We start from the raw sequence: 22,172 nt of genomic DNA on the forward strand, positions 1-22,172 counted from the left end.
CATTCTGGGATTCTGTGAGAGAGCCCTCCTTCTTCTGGAGCAGGAGACTGCAGGAGGACCACCGCATCCTTCTCCTCTCCAGCAGCATGGAGTAGGTCTGAGCACTGGGATGGAAGGAGGACTTCCTAATTAAGGACCAGTTAAATGAACAAGAAGATACCCACTGCTGCTTGTGGGAGTGCTTCGGGCCTGTCCCATGCAGGAGCCTGCTGGGAAGAGGTTGCTTTATGAAACACCCATCCTTTACAACCTTGACTGATCCATGGAGTTAATTCTGACTTTGCAACACCCTCACATCCAGCTAAATTGTATGGATTACATCTAACCTCCCTGAAGTACCGCAGTGGCAGCTTGGGTGTCTTTATTCAGGGTCTGCAGGTCTCCCTTGCCTTGCAAAGCTCTCAGGGACGTGGCCTTGCTGGAGCTCTGCTCCTGGGGATGGTTTTGGCAGCTCTATGCCATGTTTCTCTGCAGACGGGTGCGATGCTGCCCTGGGGAACCGCTCAGCACGGCGCTGCACCGCGGTGCCCGTACCACACCCCATGGGCGCCCAGCCCTCTGCCAAAAAAAGGGTCTCTCCTTTGCTTGGCTGATGTTTCTTTACCTCCTGGCCCGTCTTGCTCTGCTTCTTGGCCGCAGTGTTTCCGTGAGCTCAAGGAAAGCCTGATGCCTTGGTTTTTAGCACTGATGCCTTTGTTTTTAGCAATGGGGCTTGTGATCAGCACAGCTCAGCTCCCAGCAGGTGCCAGTCCCTCAGCCCCAGGTGTTGGGTGGCATCTAACGAAGCCCTTTTCCCTTCTCCTGCCCAGAGCCACGTGTGGGTCCTGGGCTGATCCAGCCTCGGCAACTGGTCAAGGGAAAATGTGTGTAAACGGGATTTCCTTTAAAAAGGCAGCAGTGATGGGGCTGTGTTTGGGGATAATCAATTCAAACCAGGCACGTGGGCCATCGGCTGCCTTGGCACAGAGGAGCTGGAGGGAAGTGACCTTGTAAACCAACTATTTGGACCCACCTCCCTCCTCCACTCACTGCCTGTCTTCTCTTTTTAAAAAAAAAAAAAAAATAAGATGAACCATTTTTGCAGCTTTGAAACCTCCCTCCCCATCATGAAGCTGCTGGATGGTCTCTTGAGCCAAGCATAAAAAAAAAAATAAGATGAATCCCAGAGAATGAGGAGAGAAGACCCTCATGTGTGTGTGCACACGTGTGTGGTGCTGACTTTGCTGCATGTGCCTCCAGTCTGGTGGGGGGAACCTGGCAGGACAACTGGGTTTTTGGGGGAGAGTGGCACTGGCAGGAGAGTTGGGGTGGCATTTGGCCAGGCTGCCAAGCCCTGGAGAAAGGGGATTGTCCTTGTCAAGAGGAGAAGTCAAGGAGAAACGTGTTGCCATGGCAAATGGTAAAGTTTTGCTGCGGCCAGATTTGCACCGGGATGAGCCTCTCGTTATTCCCACTTGAAAGCCCTGTTTTTCCTGGCAGTCCCGTTGGCATTTCAGTCTCTCAGATTCACCAAAACTAGCAATTTTCTGCCCCAGCACGGCGGGCTGAGCGGTGCTGTGCCTATGGGCCAGCGCTTGCTGACTGTCCTGCAGAGCAGTGGCAGGGCTTGGTCAGCGTCCTCCCTCCTCGCCCCGTGTCCCATCCTCACCTCCTCACCCACCAGCACCTTGTCCTGATCCATTCATGGAGCCACCTCTCCCTTTCACATCAGCCATCCCCTTCTGCACATTTTTTAATCCTCACCACATTTTTTTGCGCATCCCCCCTATTTTGGTACTGGCAGACCCCAGGTGCCTCCCCATGCTGCCGAGCCCCCCGTGTTGCACTCTGCCCTTGTCTGTGCTTTGATTCCTTTTGGTTTCGCTGAGGTCACTGAACTGCATGTGTTTTTACTGCCTTTTTCCATGCTTCTGCTATGGCCCTAGGACTTCTTTGTGAACGGTAACTCCAGGCAGGTAAGTGAGCATCTGCAGGAGCCCGGTGCCTGCGAGCAGCGAGGGCGAGTGCGGGGCTGGGGACATGGGGGACGTGTGCGGTGCTGTGGGGGGTTAACGTGCAGCGAATTTGGGGTTAAATCAGAGAGGTACAAAGATCACAACTTGGAAGTTGATGCCGGGGAGGCTGGTGAGTTTGAAGGTGCCCGATCTGCTGCCTGGCCAGGTGTCGAAGCCAACATCTGAGTCCAGGGGTTGAATTTTCAGATGTAGCTTAACACAGAGAATCATAGAATCATAGAATGGTTTGGGTTGGAAGGGACCTTAAAGCTCACCCAGTTCCAACCCCCCTGCCAGAAGCAGGGACACCTTCCACTAGACCAGGTTGGCAAGATACCTGAGCATTTTCACTTTTCAAAATATGGAAATAAATAAACTCATACCTGTGGTTGAAGCTCTCTGTTTCATCACAATCAGAGCAGGCAAGGCACAGAGAGGGGCAGCTGGTGGGAGGTGACTTGGAGCTCACCTTCCTTCACCTGCCTTCGCTCTACACCAACTGTCCCAGCAGCTTCCCACTTCTCATAGCTAGTTTTTTAATTCAAACAAGAAAAAGAATAAAAAATGGGAACTTCTGTGCTAACTCTCAATCTGTGCAGTGGCTGTGTGCCAGGTCTCCTATGCTCACAGAAGTTTAGTACAGCTCTGTAGCATGTGGGACCCTGTAGCTCCAGGTTGTGTTCCTTCCATAAGGTTTGAATAGCTGACTTTTAATTGATTAACCTTACTAAAACATGCAATATTGTAAATTAAAACCAGGGGCAACCTGAACCCCTTGGGCAACCCTGCAAAAATGCTGTTATGTAGATCTGCCCATTTACCTGCAGCCACAACGTAGTATATTGTTACTCATATGAAGCTAATGTATTTAAGCTGCTTAGGAGATGTAGATGCTCATGCTACACTGATTCCTGCTTTCAAATCCCTTATTTGGGGAGAATTTCCCTGAAAGAGCAGCAAGTGCTGCAGGTTGCATTTGCAGGTCAGGTAGCTTGTATTGGGTAGCTTGCTCGGGAGGACTGAGGCGTGAAGGGCGACTGCAGATGTTTGGAGCAGGGGGTGAAGAACAAGAGAGATGCTGAGTGTGTGCAGCAGCCCGTAATGAAATATTACATGCGAGGATTTAATGAAGTATCACAAATATGTATGCTGAAAAAGCCCGGCTTTATTTATTCAGCAGCGCCTGTGTGTTTGCAGATTCTTAAATCTTCCCTGTCTGAGAAAATATTTACATTTCAAACCAGTGGCTTCAAAGCCAGCTCTGGTTTATGAAACGACTTACTGTGTTTCAGTTACAGGCGATGGGTTTTACCCGTAGCCCGTGGTGACACTCCTGATTAATGAGGGTCCACTGTGTATCACGCAGTGCTATGTGCTGAGAGTACTAAATGTCTTTGCTTCTCCATGGCTTTTTTCCAAGTTTGTTATTTTTCCCCCCCACCTTGTTTTTTTGTAGAAGGAAGATGCTATCGATGACACTTTGAGTTCCCGGCATAAAGTCAAGGAGCTGTCGGTTATAGATGGCCGGAGAGCTCAGAACTGCAATATCCTCCTCTCCAGGTATGGTTAATGGCTTCTCACCCTCTGGGGAATGGGGAGATGCTTGATACCCTGGGCTGGGGGGGTGCTCCTTGTCCCTGGCGGGGTTTTAATGACAGGAGCCAGTGCGGGAGGAGAGCCAGCGACACCTGAACCCAGCTATAGCCTTACACCATTCATGGCATGGTGGAATGAGGGGGAGATAAGCTTCACCAGGTAGGTGGCAATTTGGTGTCCCTGGAAAGCACCCAAGGGGCTGAGATACCCAGTGAACCTTTACAGGGGATGGGAGCAGGGTTGATTTCACCTCTTATCTTCCTCAGCCCGGGTTTTGTTTGCTCTTTGGTGGCAGTTGAAGAGGGTCTCTGTTAGGCTGAGGAAAGTGCTGGTTATCAGTGGGGTGTGGGGAGCAGCAGTGTAATTCAGCCAGGGCCTGGCTGTCCTCACGGCTGTCCTGTTCCACATCTGGATTTATGGAAGGAGACCCCCCCTTACAGCTGCCCAGCCCCATGGGGATGACAACCTCCCGTGTGCCCCTTGCCAGGCAGGCTCAGCACTGCTACCAGCAATTTAATCCAATCCCCAGATTGCTGCCAAGAGGATAAAAAGGGCCTTTTTTTTGCAAGATAAACTACACCAATAAGACTGACTCCTGAGAAAGGAGAAACCAGGCTGCAGTGGTCTGAAAGCAGGAACCATCAGTGTAGCTACTTGAAAAAAAAACAACCCCGAACAGCAGCAGAAAATGATGCTTGTTTCTGACTCACCCAGAAAAAAAAAAATCCCAACAGCAGGAAAATATAGCTCCATTCAGAAATATTCACTCTGCTGCCTGGAAGTGCAGAAGCTTTTGTGCCACCCAGGACCAGCCAGGATGGAGCAGCATTGCTGGCAGGTTGGGCTTCTAGCTGTGGTGCCCAAATTCTGTTTTCCCAGACTGTGGGTTGATGGAGCTGGTTCCTCGCCTGGGCAGCCTGGCTGGTTTCCTTCCCTGGAAAGCATACAGAGGCTGGTGTCTGGAAAAAAAAACCCCTCTGGGTGGATAACTCACAGTCCCTGGTGCATCTTCACGCTCTCCGGGTGGTGGTCCACAGCCCCATGGGCAGTGGGAGTGATGAGTGCAGCGAGCCATGCGCCGCAGCGTCGGGTGGTAAAATTGCTCTGTTTATGGCTGTCTCTGCTCTGGGTTGCTTCTGGGGATTTTTCATACTCCCCAGCAGTCCAAATAAAAAGGATGATGCTGAAAGCGGAGTTTAAAGCAGCGGGTAAGTGAGTGTGTCTGTGGCAGCCAGCTATTAGTAAATAAAGCGCTGGGATTTGGGGCACTGGCTGGGCTGCTCCTGGGCGTGCTTTGGCTGATCGCAGTCAGAGTGGGTTTAGGGGTAATGCAGCCAGAGGTTTAAGTGTATAATTGAAAGCTGAGCATGCAAATAGCCCCTTCGGTGGGAAGGGGAACTACCCAAGCGCTTAACTTCAAAGGCATCTTCCATGTCTTACTGAGTAAAGGTCTTAATTTCATCTCACCAGTAAATCTTTCTCTTCTAAGAAAGTGATGGCTGGAAACAAGGTGTCAGTAATTAAGCCAACAAAAATGGCAAGACGTGGGCTGCTGCCTGTGGGCAGCCCTCTCCTTTGGATCGTTTCCTAGGGGAGAAGTGGGATCAGACCTGCCTTTGCAGGGTGGTCCCCAGGACTCTCATACAGCTTTTTCCAGGCACATCCCGCAGCACCAGGGTCCTGTGGGGACAAGCAGCTCTGGGGGAGCAGCACCTTGTGCTGGCTGCTGCTTTGGAGGTGCTTTGGGATTCATCCCAGGGACGCGCAGGCAGGGGGGCCAGCCGGGCAGGGCATTTCTCTAGCCCTGCAGCAGCAGCCAGATCTGCCCCTTCCCTCATTTCTGCAAGGGACCACAATTGAGTTTCTATCCCCAAAATCCCTTTGGGTGATTTACTCTCGATTCCAAGCAGCTAAAAGGAAGGGCAATGTCAGGATGAAGCCCAAGCATCCCGCTGGCTCCCAAGGGCCTCTGTAGGCTCAGCTCTAGCCAGACTCCATGTGATCTTGGGCAAACCCTTTCATCTCTGTCCACTCCAGTTGCCCATCCCTGGTCCTGATGTTGCAAAGGGCTCAGCTTAACCTGGTCTTGCAGGGTGGCTTGTCACAACCAGGCTGCTGCTCCCTGCCCAGCTCACACAGCCACCACGGGTCCCAGCAGACTTTCACACGTGAAAGGACCTGCAAGCTCAGCCCCTTATTTAGCCCAGACGTTTGTAAGCTCACCAGGCATTGTCTGGCTTGTAGCGTGGAAAGATTACAGCCAGCAAGATACTTTATCTCTCTCTGTAGATTTATTTTTTTGCCTGCTTCCCTTGCTTTGGGAGAAATTACTGCGCAGTGAGATCACTGGATTTTCATCCGGCTTGTAATGCAGCACGAGAATATTTTTAACACTTACTTTTTCCTTCTTGTTTTTTGGACAATGCTTTGCTGAAGTCAGTGCATGATTTGGTCTTCCTCAGTGAACCACTTGCTTTTGCTCCCTCTGTGTGAGTGTGTGTGTGTGTTTTTAGTGCTGCCTCCTGCAAGATGCAAATCCAGCCCTTGCTCCATCGCTCTCTGTGTCTGCTGGCAGGGAATGCCTCGTTTGATTTCTCTCTCCAGCGAGGCAGCGTGGAGTATTTTTCTCAAATGAATGTGGCTTTTCAAGAGGGTGCGTCCCTTTCCCGGTGGAATTTGTTTTTCCCCTTCACACTTATTAGGTCCTCCGTGGGACTCTACAAAAGCCACGCAAAATAGCCCCGCGCTTGTCAGGCTGGCGAGCTGTCACTTTGCATCGGCGGGCTGCTGGCTTTAAATCCCTGTGACAGCCAGTCCTGTGACCCCGTTCCTCTCAGACGGCTCGCGTTCGACAGCTGCTGCCAACAATGATAATTATTGTGGTTATAGATAAGCTTCTAGCTTTCACTGGCCCCTTTCCCATCAAATGGTCTGAGAAGCTGTTTTCTTCTGGCGCCCCGCGCTTGCTCTTTGCCGCTGCCGGGGCAGGCTCTTGTTCTTGGCACTTGGGTTATGATGATTCCTGAGAAAAGTTTTTTCAACCTCTTTTCTTTTTAAATAGATTTTATTGTTGACTTTGCTTTTAATAAGCAGGGCTTACAAAAGTCACCCTCAACTTTCACCACCCTCTTGGAGACAATCACAGTAAAAGTGTGTGCTGTAGGTGTTCGCTGTGGATGAGGAGTAGCTGCCTACCTGCCCCTTCTCCCATTTTTGCCTCCCAGGGATCCCCTCAGATGTCCAAACCCAGCCAGTGTCTGCTTTTCACCGGGGTGGGGACTGATGTGACATTTGTTGGTGGTTTCAACTCTTGTGTCGTTGCTTGGGTGTAAAAGGAGTCCTCCTGCAACTTCATATCCCACCTTGGGTCATGTCCACCCTGGCCACTGCCCTCGTATGGGACAGGTAGGGTGTCCCCAGGACATGGCAAGCATCAGAGGGGGTATTTTCCATGGGTCCTGTGTTTGCTTCTTATGGGGCACCCTAGCAATTGTCCTGGGTGCTGCTCAGAACAACCTTTGAGCTTCCTGTCCTGGCTAAAGGGAGATTTTAACTCACCCCTCATTTAATTAACTCTCTTTTGAGGGACTCGGTCAAGCAGGAGGTGAGAGAGGACTGGGTACGATGTGAGAAACACGAGCTCATAAGGAACAAATATTCACTTTCCAGATCTGTAAGATCCACCAGCCTTGATACAGCTAATCCTTCACTTCCAGTCTTGAGCAAAAGATTTCAGGTTCAACCAAGCCCTTGCTAGCCTGGTCTTAGAGACCAACACCCTTCCTGCTTCATCTTCATCTTCCAAAAGCTAGCTCCTCAGTCTCAGTCTGCTCCCCAAGGAGATGCCAGGATGAAAAACACCCTCCTCATTTAATTACTTGGAGTGATCAAGTCAGCACCCAATCTTCTTATTGATCTGCTGGTCAGGTTGACTCTGAGGTCTCACATCCTGCCGTAGGGTGTGTTTCTGGTGTCAGCTCATTCCTTTGAGCCACATGCAGTGTTTCAGCATCCCTTGGCAGCGCTGATCACTGAGACTGGGGTGATGGGTTTCCTTAAAGCCTCTGAACAGATCTTTTCAGTTGTGTGACTTTTCCATGCATGGAAGTGCAGGGGATTTTTTTTTTAAACTCTATCTATTGCAGTGGCTTTAACCACCACTGCCAACTGGGCAAGGGATAGGATGTTGGCAGACAGAGCTGCAGGAGTTTCTGGGCTTTCCCTCTTTTGCATTTAAATTATTTTATCAACCGCAATGCAAAAACGTGAAGAAAAATATGTGTGGTTTTGCAATCAAAGTCCTCACAGGGAGCAGTCACAGCAAGTGCTGCAGACGTATTAAACTGTAATTAATGGCTGCTCTGGCCCAGGAGGAGCTGAAGGCGTCTTTCTATCTATCCATTGCCTCAACTCGGTGCAGGCTGCTCTTGAATAAACAGTGGTTTGTGGTTTTAGAAATCTCCAATTTGAGGCTACGTCTTCAATTCCTTTTATGTGAAGTAGAGGAAGAAAAAGGTGGATGGGGGGGCTGGTTTCCAGCTTCTTACATTTCGAAGCACATTGAATCCCCACCCCTCCAAAAAAAACCCGCTGATGGGTTTCCCAGGATGATGACCATCCACTTCCCCAAATTTTTGATTTCTTTCTTTTTTTCTCAGGCTGGGCTGTGCTGCCAGTGGGGAGCATCCCCCCTGCTGTCCCTGTGGCCTTAGGGGATGCTGGCACTGCAGGAGCAGCATTGCTATGAGCAAAAATGACATGTACAAGATATATATTATTAATAAACATATAATATACTACTTGCAGTAAACACCATAAAATAGAGGATGGCAGCTGCACTGCGTGGAAAGGGAATTGGCCAGAGGGTTTTGACGCCCTGTTTGCAGCAGGGCCAGGACTGCTCTGTGCTGTGCCTTGGCAGCATGCGGGTGGTCCTACCACGTTTCTCTCATGTTCTTCTTCAAAACACACTGTATAGTGTTATTTGTGATGCTGCTGCTGGCTGGGAGTTAAGCTGTTCATGTCATATGGGTGTGTAAGGAAATGCTCCTGAACCTTGCCCTATTGCTGGGCTGGGAATAACTCTCCTTCTCCTTCACCTCCCAGGCTGAAACTCTCAAATGAGGAGATCAAACGAGCGATTCTGACGATGGATGAGCAGGAGGACCTCCCGAAAGACATGCTGGAGCAGGTGGGCAGTGTGTCTTGTGTTCCTCAGTGCTTGCCTCATGCTGAGACCATGCTGTGCAAGGCACTCAGGACCAAACTGCAGCTTTGAGAAGTGTGTCAGGGCCCCAAATGATTTACCAACCCCATGTTGAAAAACCACCCAAATGGGCTGGAGCAGCTGGAAAGCAGCTCAGTCACAGCATCAGCACTGGGAGCAGCATGGCCTCCATGTCCATGCCTGTACCCAGGTCTGCCCTGGGACCCCAAGGCTGAGCCAGTTGCCCATTTTGTGGCTGCAGCTTGAAGTTCATGCTCAGTGGCATTTTATTTTTGAAAGCTTCCTCAGCATTTGTGCAGTCCTCAAAAAGGGAATCCCATTTTTCACCCCCTCTGAATCCTTTTGGAAGCATTTTAGTCACCTGTTGTTAAAGCTGAGCTGGTAATTGTACTTTCAGCAGAGATGTGGGAGGATTCATCGCACAAAATTTCCATCTGCAAATGGGTAGAGTGGCAGCAAATGAGAGTCCCTGACATCTCCTCTGGCAGAGCTGATGTTGAAAACTCCTTGGAGCAGATGTAGTACATCTGTTGTAAAACCAGAGTGATGGCAGGGCAGAAGCAAGAGACACTAATGTGAAGGGATAATGGGAGGAAAATGACAAGGACAGCAATAACACTTATTTCACGGGTGCCTTGGGGTGACTGTCTGTACATGCTGAAAAGGTACTAGATTCAAGCAAATAAATCACTGTTTTACTCCTGAAAAACTGTGCATGGACCTCATGTCCACCAGTGTGCTTTCCTTTGTTTAGCTCCTGAAGTTTGTTCCTGAAAAGGGTGACATTGACCTCCTGGAAGAGCACAAGCACGAGCTGGACCGTATGGCCAAGGCTGATCGGTTCCTCTTCGAAATGAGCAGGTTGGTGGCCCAGGAGACTCGTGTTTTGGCCAGTGGCTGCAGAGGCTGATTGTGACGTGGCTGTTTGATGGAGCCTGGCTGGGAAATATGCCCTGCTTGCACATCAAGAAATGATGGGCCAAAGCAAGGTGCTCCCACCACACTTGTGATACTGTGCTCCTAAAATCAGGGTTGTGTGTCCCACACAAGCAGCAGCTGGATGGAGGAGGGGGGAAAGGGATGGGGAGATGGATCCTCTGGAGAGAGATGTTGGCTTCCCAGGGGATGTCCCAACACATTTCCCCTCTCATTTTGGGGAGAAAAACTCAGTCTGGCACAACTCTGTGAAAAATTACATCATCTGCATCGTGGTCCAGGTGGGAAGTGATGTTTGAATTATAACCATGCTGTAGCGATGCTCCTTTCTCCTTCACTTCAAGATGAATCATAACGAATACTCAAGACTGATGTATGTAAATTTTGCCCTGCTGTGTCAAGTCCCACTCCTCACCTCAGGAATGACTCGTCCCTGGGGCTTCTGAGAATATATGAGATGGAAAGGAAATGTCATTTCTTCCTGCTCCTGGTAGCAATCATTTAAGGCTTAGAAGTCTTCAGGGATGAATAACCTTTTCTTTTGCATGCACATCCTCCAGAGGTGCTGTTTTAAAATCTTGGGAGCTCCTTATTTAAATCCAACTGAGCACTGAGCTCTTTGAATTTCTTGGCTGAACTTCAAGCAAGTCACTTGTTTGCAAAATCAAGTGAGTTTCACCATCTGCGGTTGTACTGGGAGATCAAAAATAGAAACACTTTTGTCCTCCCTGAGAAAGGCACCGATGAACGCCAGGGTGATGCACTGTGTAGTTGCTGAGTGTCAAAGACAGGCAGGATGGAGCTGTGAAGTTCAAACCTGAACCCTCGGGGCTGGAAGATGCTCAGAATTAGCTTTCCTATCACAGGCCACCTTTCTTCTTCACAGTCTCTTGCCCAAGTGTTGCTCCCATGCCTTCATCTTTTGGAAAGCACAACATGCTAATGCAAATATTTTCCTTGATTTCCAGCGTAGGTTTTTAATTTGCCCTGTGGTCTGTAACTGAGTGTGATGTCTTTGTCACCCCTGATTAGTACAATGACAGTGTAGCCCATGGCCTTGTCTGTGAGCACATCTCCCATGGGTCCTTGGTCTAAATGACTCAAATCAGACTGCCATTTGCCTACAAGTGAGATCTTGTTTAGCCTAAATACAACTGACATGAGCAGAGCCATTCCTAACTTGCCCAGGAAAAGGCTGCACTGGGCTGTGTTGGTGGCTTTCCAGCCCAGGCCATCATTTTGAGGATCAGAAGGTCCAGTTTTGTTAGTGCTGGTATTTGGTGTGCCTGTGTCCAGCCACAGCTCATCACAAAGTTATTAGGAGCCCAGACCTCATCAGCATCTTTGCTAAGGAGTGGTCAAAAATGAACTGTTTGTTCATAGCAATAGGGTTTTAAAATGCACTTGTTGAACCTGCTGAGTTAAGGACAGGCTTAAACACGAGCTTAAGAGCCCACCTGGATCCACCCCAGGACAGCTGTAGCCTCAGTTGTCATTTTTTTCTCATTCCAGCATAGTTTCAGGGAGAAATACGGTTATTATTTTTTAATCTCCATGGCTCAAGTGAGCTTTGTGAGCACAGCTGCGAGCAGCCGAGCCACTGAGCTCTGCCTGGAGCAAGCAAAGCTCAACCTGCACCTCTGGTTTTTTTTTTATTTCTTCCAGGATAAACCATTATCAGCAAAGGCTGCAATCCCTCTACTTCAAGAAGAAGTTTGCAGAGAGAGTTGCAGAAGTCAAACCCAAGGTGGAAGGCAAGTGACCAGACATGCTAAGGTCACCAAGGGACTTTCTGCCAGCACTGGGGAAGGCTGTTCCCCAGGAAGAACATCCCTCTGTGGAGGTTGCAGTGATGCAGGGGAAGGGAGGGAGGGAGCTGGTGGCTGATTTTTGGCCATGGGGGCATTGAAGGGGTTGGTGCAAGGGCCTGGTGTTCTGTTTGGGCCGGGGTTAATGTCCCACACCTTTCTGCTTCCAGCCATCCGCGCCGGCTCCAAGGCGGTGCTGCAGAGCAGCAGCCTCCAGCAGCTGCTGGAGGTGGTCCTGGCCTTCGGGAACTACATGAACAAAGGCCAGAGGGGCAACGCCTTCGGGTTTAAGATCTCCAGCCTCAACAAGATCGCAGACACCAAGTCCAGCATTGACAAGTGAGCAGCCAATGCTCTCACCCTCGGTAGCATCCGTGGCCCCGGGGTGGTGGGGGAACAGAGGGATAGTTAGCACTGCCTCTGGGACGTGGGTACACGGGGTGGGAGAGGTCCCCTCCCTCCTGCCGCCTCATCTCGCACATCCAGTGATGCAAACACCCGATTTTGGAGCAGGACAGATTTTGAGGGAAGTTGAGCTGCAGACCAGCATGGGGATTGATGGGAGCTTTTCTTCCTGGACTGGCTAAATGGCAGCCAAGGCTGATTGGGAGAATGTGGTGGGCTTTTTAACTCTATCCTAACAAAACCAGGACAGAGAATCATCCTCCAAATGCTTTTTCCCCCTTTGAGAAGCCAAGAGCCACCATGCTGTGGTACAGTGGCCTGATGAAGAGTCCCAGTGGTTTCTCTTCACAGGAACCCTGCTCTGCAGCCCCCCTCCAAGCTACCAGAACCATTTCCCACTTCACTCTCCCCCGCTGAGCTTTATGCACAGAGCGAGAGGAGCTGGGTCAGGTCTCAAACCTGCCTGGTCTCACCCATCCATAAAGACAATGGAGGATGGGAGGGGTGATGCTCAAGTCACCTCCCCTGGGTCCCTCCTGTGGAGAGCCCTTGCTTGCAGGGATCAGGCTGCTCTGTACTGTAGCTGTGTGTGGGACAGACCCATCCCATGTCCCCATACAGGCAGCAAGCAGCATCCTTGCAGAAATCCCAGAACAGTTCATTACCAGGGTTGGGATTTAAACCCAATTAACCAGGGTTTTTGACTGAGCTCTCAGCTCCCCATGGTGCTGCCACGCTGACCTTGCCACTCCTCTCTCCTAGGAACATCACCCTTCTGCACTATCTCATCACTATCGTCGAAAAGAAATACCCCAAAGTCCTCCGCCTGCACGAGGAGCTGCGAGACATCCCACAGGCAGCCAAAGTCAAGTAAGCAGGGACTTAGGTGGCACTTGGGGAGTGCCAGGGATTTAGATGGCACTTCAGGAGTGCCAGGGATTTAGGTGGCACTCAGGGAGTGCCAGGAGCACCTCTCCCCTCACTTTAGCTGCTCTTTCTGTGTCACCCTCCCCTGCTTGCACTCCCGGCCAGGGGCAGGAGCAAACATCACCTGGTGGCTTTAAATCTCAGCCCTTGCAGCAAAGGGCTGTGAGCATCCAGCCACGAGGGAGGAGAGCTGCTTGGAGCAGCCGTTTCCTGTTGTTATCTCGCCGCAGAAGCATTTAATTAATTTCTAATGGTACGTTAAGTAATCCGGGAGGAAGCGGTTGCGGTGTGGCTGCAGATAAAGGGCAGCTGTGTATCTGCACGTGGTGGGGAGGCTTTGCTTGGGCTGTGGGCAGGACCAGGCAGCAATGCAAGGGGCTCACCTGCCTCCAGGTCCTGCCTGGCCCTTATTTCACCACCAACATGGAGCTTCTGGTGTTTGCAACGAGCTTTTAAACCCTGCCCACCTCCCAGTGACCTGTTTGGAGCTGCTGCCTCTTTGCTGGTGGAAGCCCCCATTCAGCAAAGCCCTTTATACACACACTGAACTTTTAAGTGCAGGAGAAATCTGCTGTTGCTCTGCAAAGCCCTCAAGTATGGGCTGAAGTCCCTCTGAAATCAATGAGGCTCTGTTTCAGTTTTAAAGTTCAGTGGGACCTTACAGGCTTTGGTGCTCCAGGGACCTGAGCAGCAAAGATCAGACGTTTCTGCAGTTAGCACACGTTCGTGTCAGCTGCAGACATGAAAAGGGCTTGAAACTCCACCTTTTTAGAGAGGAGATGGCAAATATGCACAGAGTTCACAGCAGCTCGAGGGTCTTTCAAGTTTCCAAGTGCTGTTGTAGCAATAGCGGCTTCCTTGTGAAAGATCTGCAATGTGCAAAGCAAGCGTCCTGGCATTTAAAATCACAGAATCATAGAATGGTTTGGGTTGGAAGGGACCTTAAAGATCATCCAGTTCCACCCCCCCTGCCAGCAGCAGGGACACCTTCCACTAGACCAGGTTGCTCAAAGCCTCATCCAACCTGGCCTTCAACACTTCCAGGGAGGAGCAGCCACAGCTTCTCTGGGCAACCTGGGCCAGTGTCTGACCCCCCTCACAGTGAAGAACTTCTTCCTAATATCTAATCTAAACCTCCCCTCTTTCAGCTTAAACCCATTTCCCCTTGTTTTGTCATTAATTGCCCTTATGAAAAGTCCCTCCCCAGCTTTCTTGTAGCCCCTTCAGGTACTGGGAGGCCGCTATAAGATCTCCCCGGAGCCTTCTCTTCTCCAGGCTGAACAGCCCCAACTCTCTCAGCCTGTCCTCATAGGAGAGGTGCTCCAGCCCTCGGATCATCCTGGTGGCCCTTCTCTGGACTTGTTCTAACTGGTCCATGTCTTTCTTATGTTGGGGGCTCCAGAACTGGAGCCCCCAAAAATGTAAAATAGTTGTCAGCTATAGGAATTAAACAAGGTGACAGGACATATCTTGGTGTGCAAGGAGGAGTGTGTGGTGTGGTGGCTGCACTCACAGGCATTGGCTGAGAACATGGTTGAGCAGGGCATGCTCCTCGCCGGTGGGAGCTCTGGCTTTCTCATGCTCATGTATCTGCAGCTGTTGTACAGATACACTTATGGGAAAGAAAATGTCTGCAGAGAGGGGTTTGGTTGTTTTTTTCCCCCTCCTAAACTTTATCATTTTGCTCTAAACTGGACACCATATGTAATATTTGGGTTTGGTCCAATCAAGAGCGAAACCAAAAAGTTTCTAAAGCTTGGGAAAACCCTAAATTCCCCCCAGCCCTGCAGCTGTGAAGCAAAATTGCCACCTCTGTCAATCCCACCACTAGTAATGAACTGCTGGAGCACAGGGCTCCCAAAACTGCATTTTCCCAGACTAAACCTGCCAGGAATGCTTGCCCCATGACCCAACATCAGCATTTCCAGGGACCCTAGCCTAGAACAGACACCCCTGGAAAGACGTCAAGCCTGTGGTCATCGAGTCTTTGTGAGAAAGCTTCCACTCAGATGTACTGGTAGAAACCCATAAGCAGTTGAACTCAAAGCTCATCAGGGGCTTGAGCCTTGTGTAAACACAGTCAGTGCCAGACATGATTTATTTTTATTTCTCTATATATGGGTTGTCTCCCTTTATGAAAATCTCACTGCTAGGAAGGATGCTTCGCATGGCATTCACCTAACCATGGCACCCTGAAAAACTGTCCACTGGGACAAGGAGCCTACCTTCTGCTGGCCCTTAAGCGGGGAAGAGAAATCTGTGCCCAGCAAAGCCCTCTCCTTTTGCTTGGAGAGGTCTGGAGGCTGCTGAGCTTGCTAAGCCTGCACGGTCCCCTTGATTAAAAATACAGAAAAGTGATTTGCTTTAAAACAAGCGACTGCAGCCACATTGAGATGGGCAGCTGTCCTAGCTTAGAGGCTCTCAGCCCGATCTGCTGTTTGAGACATGCTGCTCTGCAAACAGGAGGCAGTGTGTGCAGCACAGGGGGTTTTTTTGGTGGAAAAATACAATCAGGTTGGTTGGAGAGCTGTAGAATTTGCTGGGGAAAGCTGAAAATTAACATCCTGCCATTTCCAACAGCATGACTGAGCTGGAGAAAGAAATAAACACTCTGAGGAGCGGCCTGAGAGCAGTGGAGACTGTGAGTATTGTTTAAATCAAATATAGTCCATCCTGGCTCCAAGCACCGCGGCATCCCTCCTTAGGGAGACAGGAGAGGGAGCTCCCAGCGAAGCTGCTTTTATCTCACATCCTGGAGATCTGTTTGTCTTTCCTTCCTGCCCCGCACGTGCGCCTGTGCATGTCCTCTTAGGGCTGTTTTGGCACCGAAGTTACCGTGTGTGGTTAGGCACGTGCGTGGTTTATATCTGATACACTGAGTAAGCCTAGTGATGATGTCCCTGGAGGACCTGTGATGTGCTGAGGGGTCTCCCTTTGGCTGGAAAACCGCAGAGGGCTGCGGCTCAGGCTGGGAAGCGCTTCTTCAGCCCAGCTAAAGTGGTGATGAAATGGTGGGGGTATCCCAAAGGACTCGCTGTCTTGCTAAATTATGCTGCTTCTATGATCTCTCATGCAGGATTTGGCCTTAAAAGTGTAGTGCGGGCAGGATAGTGTGAAATGGGGTAATCTGTGGTGTGACGTGGGGTGGGAGGGAGCAGCAGTGCGGTGCAGGCAGTACTGGTGGCACTGAGATAGGCACACGCCCAAGAGCACCAACGGCGGCCGATGGCATTTGTGTCCCTCATCAGCCAGAACCTGACCACATTTACTTTTTTTTTTCCCCCTAAAGGAGCTGGACTTCCAGAAGTCTCAGGTTCAGCAAACAGGAGACAAGTTTGTGTCTGTCGTCAGCCAGTTCATCACATTAGCCAGCTTCAGCTTCTCGGACGTTGAAGATCTCCTGATGGAAGCGAAAGAGCTGGTAAGGTCACCAATGTCCTTGAGATCTGGGTAGCGTTTGAGCCTTTCCTCCAGCCAAAAGGGGAGGGGTGGCCCTGGCCTTCCCAGAGCATGTGTTCTGTGTTAACATCTCAGATACCTCCCCCACAGGACTATGTGTGTGGGGAGGAGGACCTTCACCTTGACACGAGAAAGGCTCTGGGCTGCCCCTCACAGTTTCTTTGGAAGGGATGGGTGGGTGGTGCATCCATATGTGTCCCCAGGGCCTTTTTTCTTCTCCACAACCTAACACAGCAGGGGATCACAGGTCAAGCCAACTAATTCCTTTTGGGACATGAGATGTGCTGTAGGAAGCCATGAGATAGCTGTGTGTCTTTTGGAAGTGTAAGGCAGAAGCTAACCTTGGGAGTGTTGTGTCCATCAGGGGAGGAGACTGTATGTCATTTGTGTGGATCTGAGTTTTGGTGAAGAGCTTTCACTCCAGCCTAGAGGGCTGGCTTTGCTTGACGTGTTGTGAAATGGAAATGTCACAGTTTTGATGGCTTTAGAGTTAGAGTGTGGCAGCTGGGGCTTCTTGGGCAATGAAGGCTGAAGGTGGCAAGAAAGCAGCCTGTTTTGTCTGTTGTTGGTGGAAGAGGAGGAAAAAGTGCAACCAGGTCTTCACGTGAGACATGAGATCACCCAGAGGTTAATATGAGAGATAACCCAGGCTACACGAGTGACCCCACTTCTATAGGGGAAAATAAAAACTGATGCGATAACTGATAACTTCAGTCTGAGACCTGCCCAGCTCTTCTCTCCAGAGAAGAGGGAGAGGAGCTCAATGACATGAATGGAGGCCAACTTCAAACGTGCTTAAAGAAGCTACTTAAAAGGTTCACCTTCCCCAGAGTAATGCCTTGGTGAGCACTTTGCAGCACGTGCAATGACTGCTTGCCCTGTCATCCTCTCTCACCCTTACATCACAGCAAAGGGGTGGCTGTTGGTTGACATTTGGGATTCCCAAGCACCTTTTGCTTCCCCTCTTTCAGCTGATTTCCATGTCCTCCATGAACAGTCCTCCAGTCTTCATCTTGATTGAACTGGCAGGAAGATAGTGCAGCACAGGCCCTTCTAGAGGTCCCGTCCTTGTCCCACTGCATTAGCTGCCTTTCCAAAGACAGTTATCAAGTGTCACCACCTTCTTCTCCCTGATTGTACCAGTGTCCATTGACAGTGTCCTTCAGACCATCCATCCATGCTTGGACATGATGAGTAACCATTGACTTCCTGAGGCCATGGCTACAACAGGCCACCCTTCTAAACTGTTGAGGATAACCTGGCAGATCTTCCCTGCAGTGAGTTAGGACTATGGAGACGGTGACAAATGCTCTGCAAACTGTATCATCTTCTGCTGACGTGGCTGGATCTGGAGGACTAGGTCTGGTTTTGGTCCCAGAGCCCATCAAAGTCCACTCTGAAGCAACGTGCAGCCATTCCCATGGTTGTTGGATAGGATGGACTATGCAAAGTGCCCCAGCTCTTCTCTTTTTAAACACGTGTCCAGATTCAAATTGTGTTACTGCTTCCTCTTAGGAAAGCAGAAACATCATTGTTTTATAAACTTTATATCCTGTGAGAATAACATTTCCAGCCTTCCCCTTCCCCACCAGCATCTCCTGTAACATTTTATATCTTGAGAATTTAGTATCTTGATGAAAATCAACAAGAATAACCTCCATTATTTTGACTTATATGGTGGCACCTCTCAGATTCCTCCCTGCATCCTGAAGTGCTAAGTTTCTTAAGTAAACAAAGAAATAAAAATGCTCTAAGTGTCTTTTGAAGAGCCTGAGGCACCCCCACAAATAAAACTAAATCATACAGGCAGGCTTTAAAAATGTTCCTCTTGGTCTACCCAGCAAAATCAAAGCAACTAATAAATCTGTTTGTGCTTTGATTTTGCTTTTCTTTTCTTTTAAGCGTGCTTATCTCCAGAACGCGCCGTCACAATTTTAACAAACTTTCTGTGCACAAAGAGTCTCCTTCAAACTGGAAGAGAGAACAAAAGACATCAGTCCCAAAGACAACTCGTGGGCTCCTTGGGGACTGGGACACATCAGCAGATCATGGATGTCCTGTCCTGACCTTTGCTACGGCCTCATTCGACTCCCTGAGGTTAATGGTGTGCAAACAGCACGAAAGGCTGGAAAATTCCCTATTTCCCTACCCAGGGCTGTGCCTGAGCTCGGGCAGAAATATCTTTTAGAAGTTTCACCAACACATTTGGTTTCAATAGCAGAGCATGTGGCAATGATAAATAATACCCCAAAAATACTTCAAAGAAAAACTTAAAAGTGTGAGTTTCCCTTCCCCTGCCGTGTTTACTATTAGTTTTATGTCTTCGGTCCCACAATATTTTACTTCCTTGTTTTTACTGCTGCTTAGTTAATAAAGTTGAGCTGGGATGGGAGGAGGCTCAGCAGAGCCAGAGGCAAGAAGAGAAGAGGGGGCTCCAGAGTGATCCAGGTTGGCTCTTACAGGGCAGTAGGTAAAACATCAGATGATTTATTTCATGTTTAAGTCAAGGCTTGATGAAGCAAAGCCCTGCTCTCCACTGTGGCCGATGGAAGTGTTTCTCTCTGTTCCATCAGGTCAAAGGCTTCCCACGGAGGGTTTCACTGGTGCAGTGGGTATCTCCAAGACTGACAGACCCCTGTCTTCTCTCTTCCAGTTTTCCAAGGCTGTGAAGCACTTTGGAGAAGACACGGACAAAATGCAGCCTGATGAGTTCTTTGGCATCTTTGACCAGTTCCTTCAAGCTGTGACCGAGGCCAAGCAGGAGAATGAGAACATGAGGAGGAGGAAGGAGGAGGAGGAGCGTCGAGCACGCATGGAGGCACAGGTGAGCGGGCATCAGCAAGTCCACCAGCTCCCCCAGGGCATCCAGGGATGGCAATTGTGCCATGCTGTCCCCATGGTGTCACATGGTGGCACGGGGAGCACTGAAGACTGAGCAAGGAGCTTCTGTGCTCTTAGACCCACTGGCTTTTTGCTGTTTTTTGCTTAATGAACTAATAATTTTGGGTTGGTGAGATCTTAGAGTTAAAACCCAGAGCAGAGCTGGTGCTGCTTGTGAGCTGCTGTGACCCACCAGCACCAGCCATGGGGCTGTGGACCTCAGCCCATGGGTGCAGCGGATGAAATGACCAACACCGAGATGTCTTCGGGCATCAGGCAACAGCACTTTATTGATGCTTTGCACTGCTTATATATCCTTTTTTCCCTCCCCACACCCCAAGCATACATCATTCTTTCACTTTTGGTTTGTTACTGCTTATTGCACACACTGCAAGCAATTTATCATTGCCACAATTGACATGATTGGCTAATTCCACCTGTTCACGAGCCATTCTTTTACTTCTGACTGGTTACTGATTACAGCTCACAATCATCCCTTATCTTGTCTCATGCACATTCTTGCTTGTTATTCCACTTTGTTTTATTTTCATGTTATCTTCACTCAAGGTCAGGAGTTAATTGCTCAAGGCTGAAGCCACCCACAGCTTTGGCTCTTAAAGCACCAACACATGGGTTGTATCAATAACCCTGAGCAGCTCTCACATGCTAAGCACAAAGCCGCTCTTGTTTCATGGGTTTGGGGTTCACCACGTGTGTGTTGGGCACCCCCACAATTGCCTGCGTGAGAGTGACCTGTCTCCTTTCCCCCCCCAACCACGGCACGTAGCTGAAGGAGCAGCGGGAGCGGGAGCGCAAGGCGAGGAAGGCGAAGGAGAGCGGGGAGGAAGGTGGCGAGTTTGACGACCTCGTCTCAGCCCTGCGCTCAGGCGAAGTTTTCGACAAGGACCTCTCCAAGCTGAAGCGCAACCGTAAGCGTATCGCCAACCAGCTGGCCGACAGCAGCCGCGAGAGACCCGTCACCAAGCTCAACTTCTGAGAAACAAAACAACCACAACAAAAACCAACAACAACAACAACAAAATGCGGGTTAGTCTTTTTGAAGTGGTGAGAGGGGGTTTTTTTTTGGTTTTTTATTCCCATTATACTGCCTTGCGATTCCAAGCGAAACAGTGGCACGCGCTTCCTCCCCGCGGGCGAGTGTGTGTGTGTGTATATACTGTGTATATAGTCGGGTCAGGGGCGCAGATGGAGCTGCGTGGGCAACTCATCTTGATGGGTGTCAGCATCACCTCCTCCCTTCCAACCCCCTCCAAAAAAGTAGTTCTCCCCATGCACAAGCACAACGCCGCGTCCGCCGAGCAAGAGAGGACTCAACCCCGAGACGCCGGCGGTCCCTGTGGTCCCCAAAGGCGATGGGAAGCCGCTCCTCACCGCTCTCCTGCTGGGACCACCCCCCGCACCGGGCTGTTTGCGGGGGACACCTCGCGCACAAGCCGAGCGGTTTAAAGAGGAAAAGAAAAGAAAAACAAAACAAAGTTGACTGAACTTTTGTGTTGTTTGTGGTTTTGTTTTTTTTTTCTCGTTGTCGTGATGATTCAGACAAACTGGCAGATCCGTGCTGGTTCCCGAGCTCGGCGCCGCGGGCGCTCCCGGCGATGCTCTTCCCGTCGTCCTGGGGAAACGCTCTTTTTTCCTCTTACTGCCTCCTTGCTAAAGGAAAAAGTTTACCCCAAAGTGCTTATCGCTCTAACGCCACACAGATGTGTTGATACTTTTATAATCAACACATTATATATGTGTTGATACGTTTTATGGCCCAAGACAGTGGGAAAGGTCAGTTCTCGGAGGAGACGAAGAGCATGAACTTTTTTTGTGTTGTAATTTTGCTTCTTTCTTTCTGTTCAATGGGACAAACTGTATCCTCTGTAAAAGGTGGGTCAGGGCCGAGGGTCCCTGAATTACCAAGGGGCTGGTACAAAAACCCACCAGCTGTCACCCACCTTCTTTTCTTTTTCCTTTACCAGACACACAGAAGCAGCGATGCCAAGAACCGCTCGTCTCTTAGCCAGGTCCTTTTTTTAACTGGTTTGCTGTTTGTTGTCATTGCAAATTTGTAAGCAGAACTACCTGTCAAATGTCAGTCCAAAAAAAAAGACAAAAAAAAAAATATAAATAATAATAAAAATAATTCAAAGCTCTCAGGGAGTAATAATTTAAAGGTTTAGAAAATTAAGAATTGGAGAATAAAAAGTAACCACCATTAACATATTAACATTTCTATTCTTAAATTATGCTGAGTATATAGAGGACTGTTACTTTTTACTTTTATTTATTTGTGGTGTGTTTTTTTTAAGAAAAACAAAACAAAGCCTTTTTATACCACCAATACTTTTGTGATCCTTTTTTGTTTGTTTGTTTGTTTGTTCTTTTTCCTGTGGAGAGATGAGTTTGTCCCTGTTGCACTAGATATTAACACTATTTGAAATAAGGTTTGGGTTTTTTTTTTGGGGGGGGAGGGTGTTTTTTGTTGTCAGATAATCGGTATTACTGGTGGGGTATGGGATGTCAGTTAATTATATGTACTGTATAGCAAAAGTGCTGTTTAAACTAATTTGTATTAAAAAAAAAGAAATATGGTTCTAAGCACCTGAAGGCCGCAGGGTCTGCGTGCTGAGTGAAAGCTGTGAAGTCTCTCTCTAACCGGAGTTGTCAAGAGCTGTGGTTTTACCATTTTGTTCTTTTCTTCATTGCAATTTTTGACGCACTGTAGATTAAAAAAAAAGAAAAAAAAAAAGAAGAAAAAAAATACTTTCTGAGTAGCATTTAAAGCAGTAATAAATAAAGCAGGTAAGCGCAACAAAAATAAAGTCCAGCACCTCGTATCCAAGCAGCAGCTGCAAAACCTGCAGATTATGTTCAAAGGTGGAGTTAAGCACTTTGCTTTAAGAAGGAGGAGGAAATAAAGACAAAAGGTAATGA

The 22,172-nt window shown here is 49.2% G+C and overlaps 1 protein-coding gene across 1 annotated transcript in view; it reads left to right on the forward strand.

Moving 5' to 3' along the window:
• Nucleotides 1-20,229, forward strand: part of LOC104528355 (disheveled-associated activator of morphogenesis 1-like) — a gene marked incomplete at its 5' end in the record, with an annotated part of 23,875 nt that extends 3,646 nt beyond the window's left edge. Inside the window, 11 exons of the mRNA XM_010172334.2 lie at nt 1,926-1,955; nt 3,451-3,554; nt 8,697-8,781; nt 9,572-9,678; nt 11,419-11,507; nt 11,732-11,900; nt 12,729-12,836; nt 15,474-15,534; nt 16,183-16,314; nt 19,006-19,176; nt 20,020-20,229. Of these exons, the coding sequence (XP_010170636.2) occupies nt 1,926-1,955; nt 3,451-3,554; nt 8,697-8,781; nt 9,572-9,678; nt 11,419-11,507; nt 11,732-11,900; nt 12,729-12,836; nt 15,474-15,534; nt 16,183-16,314; nt 19,006-19,176; nt 20,020-20,229 (1,266 nt within the window). The remainder of the gene's footprint in view (nt 1-1,925; nt 1,956-3,450; nt 3,555-8,696; nt 8,782-9,571; nt 9,679-11,418; nt 11,508-11,731; nt 11,901-12,728; nt 12,837-15,473; nt 15,535-16,182; nt 16,315-19,005; nt 19,177-20,019) is intronic.
• Between the last annotated feature and the right edge of the window lie 1,943 nt (nt 20,230-22,172).

This window comes from Antrostomus carolinensis, unplaced genomic scaffold (genome assembly GCF_000700745.2).
Source record: "Antrostomus carolinensis isolate BGI_N321 unplaced genomic scaffold, ASM70074v2 scaffold38737, whole genome shotgun sequence".
Taxonomy (NCBI): domain Eukaryota; kingdom Metazoa; phylum Chordata; class Aves; order Caprimulgiformes; family Caprimulgidae; genus Antrostomus; species Antrostomus carolinensis.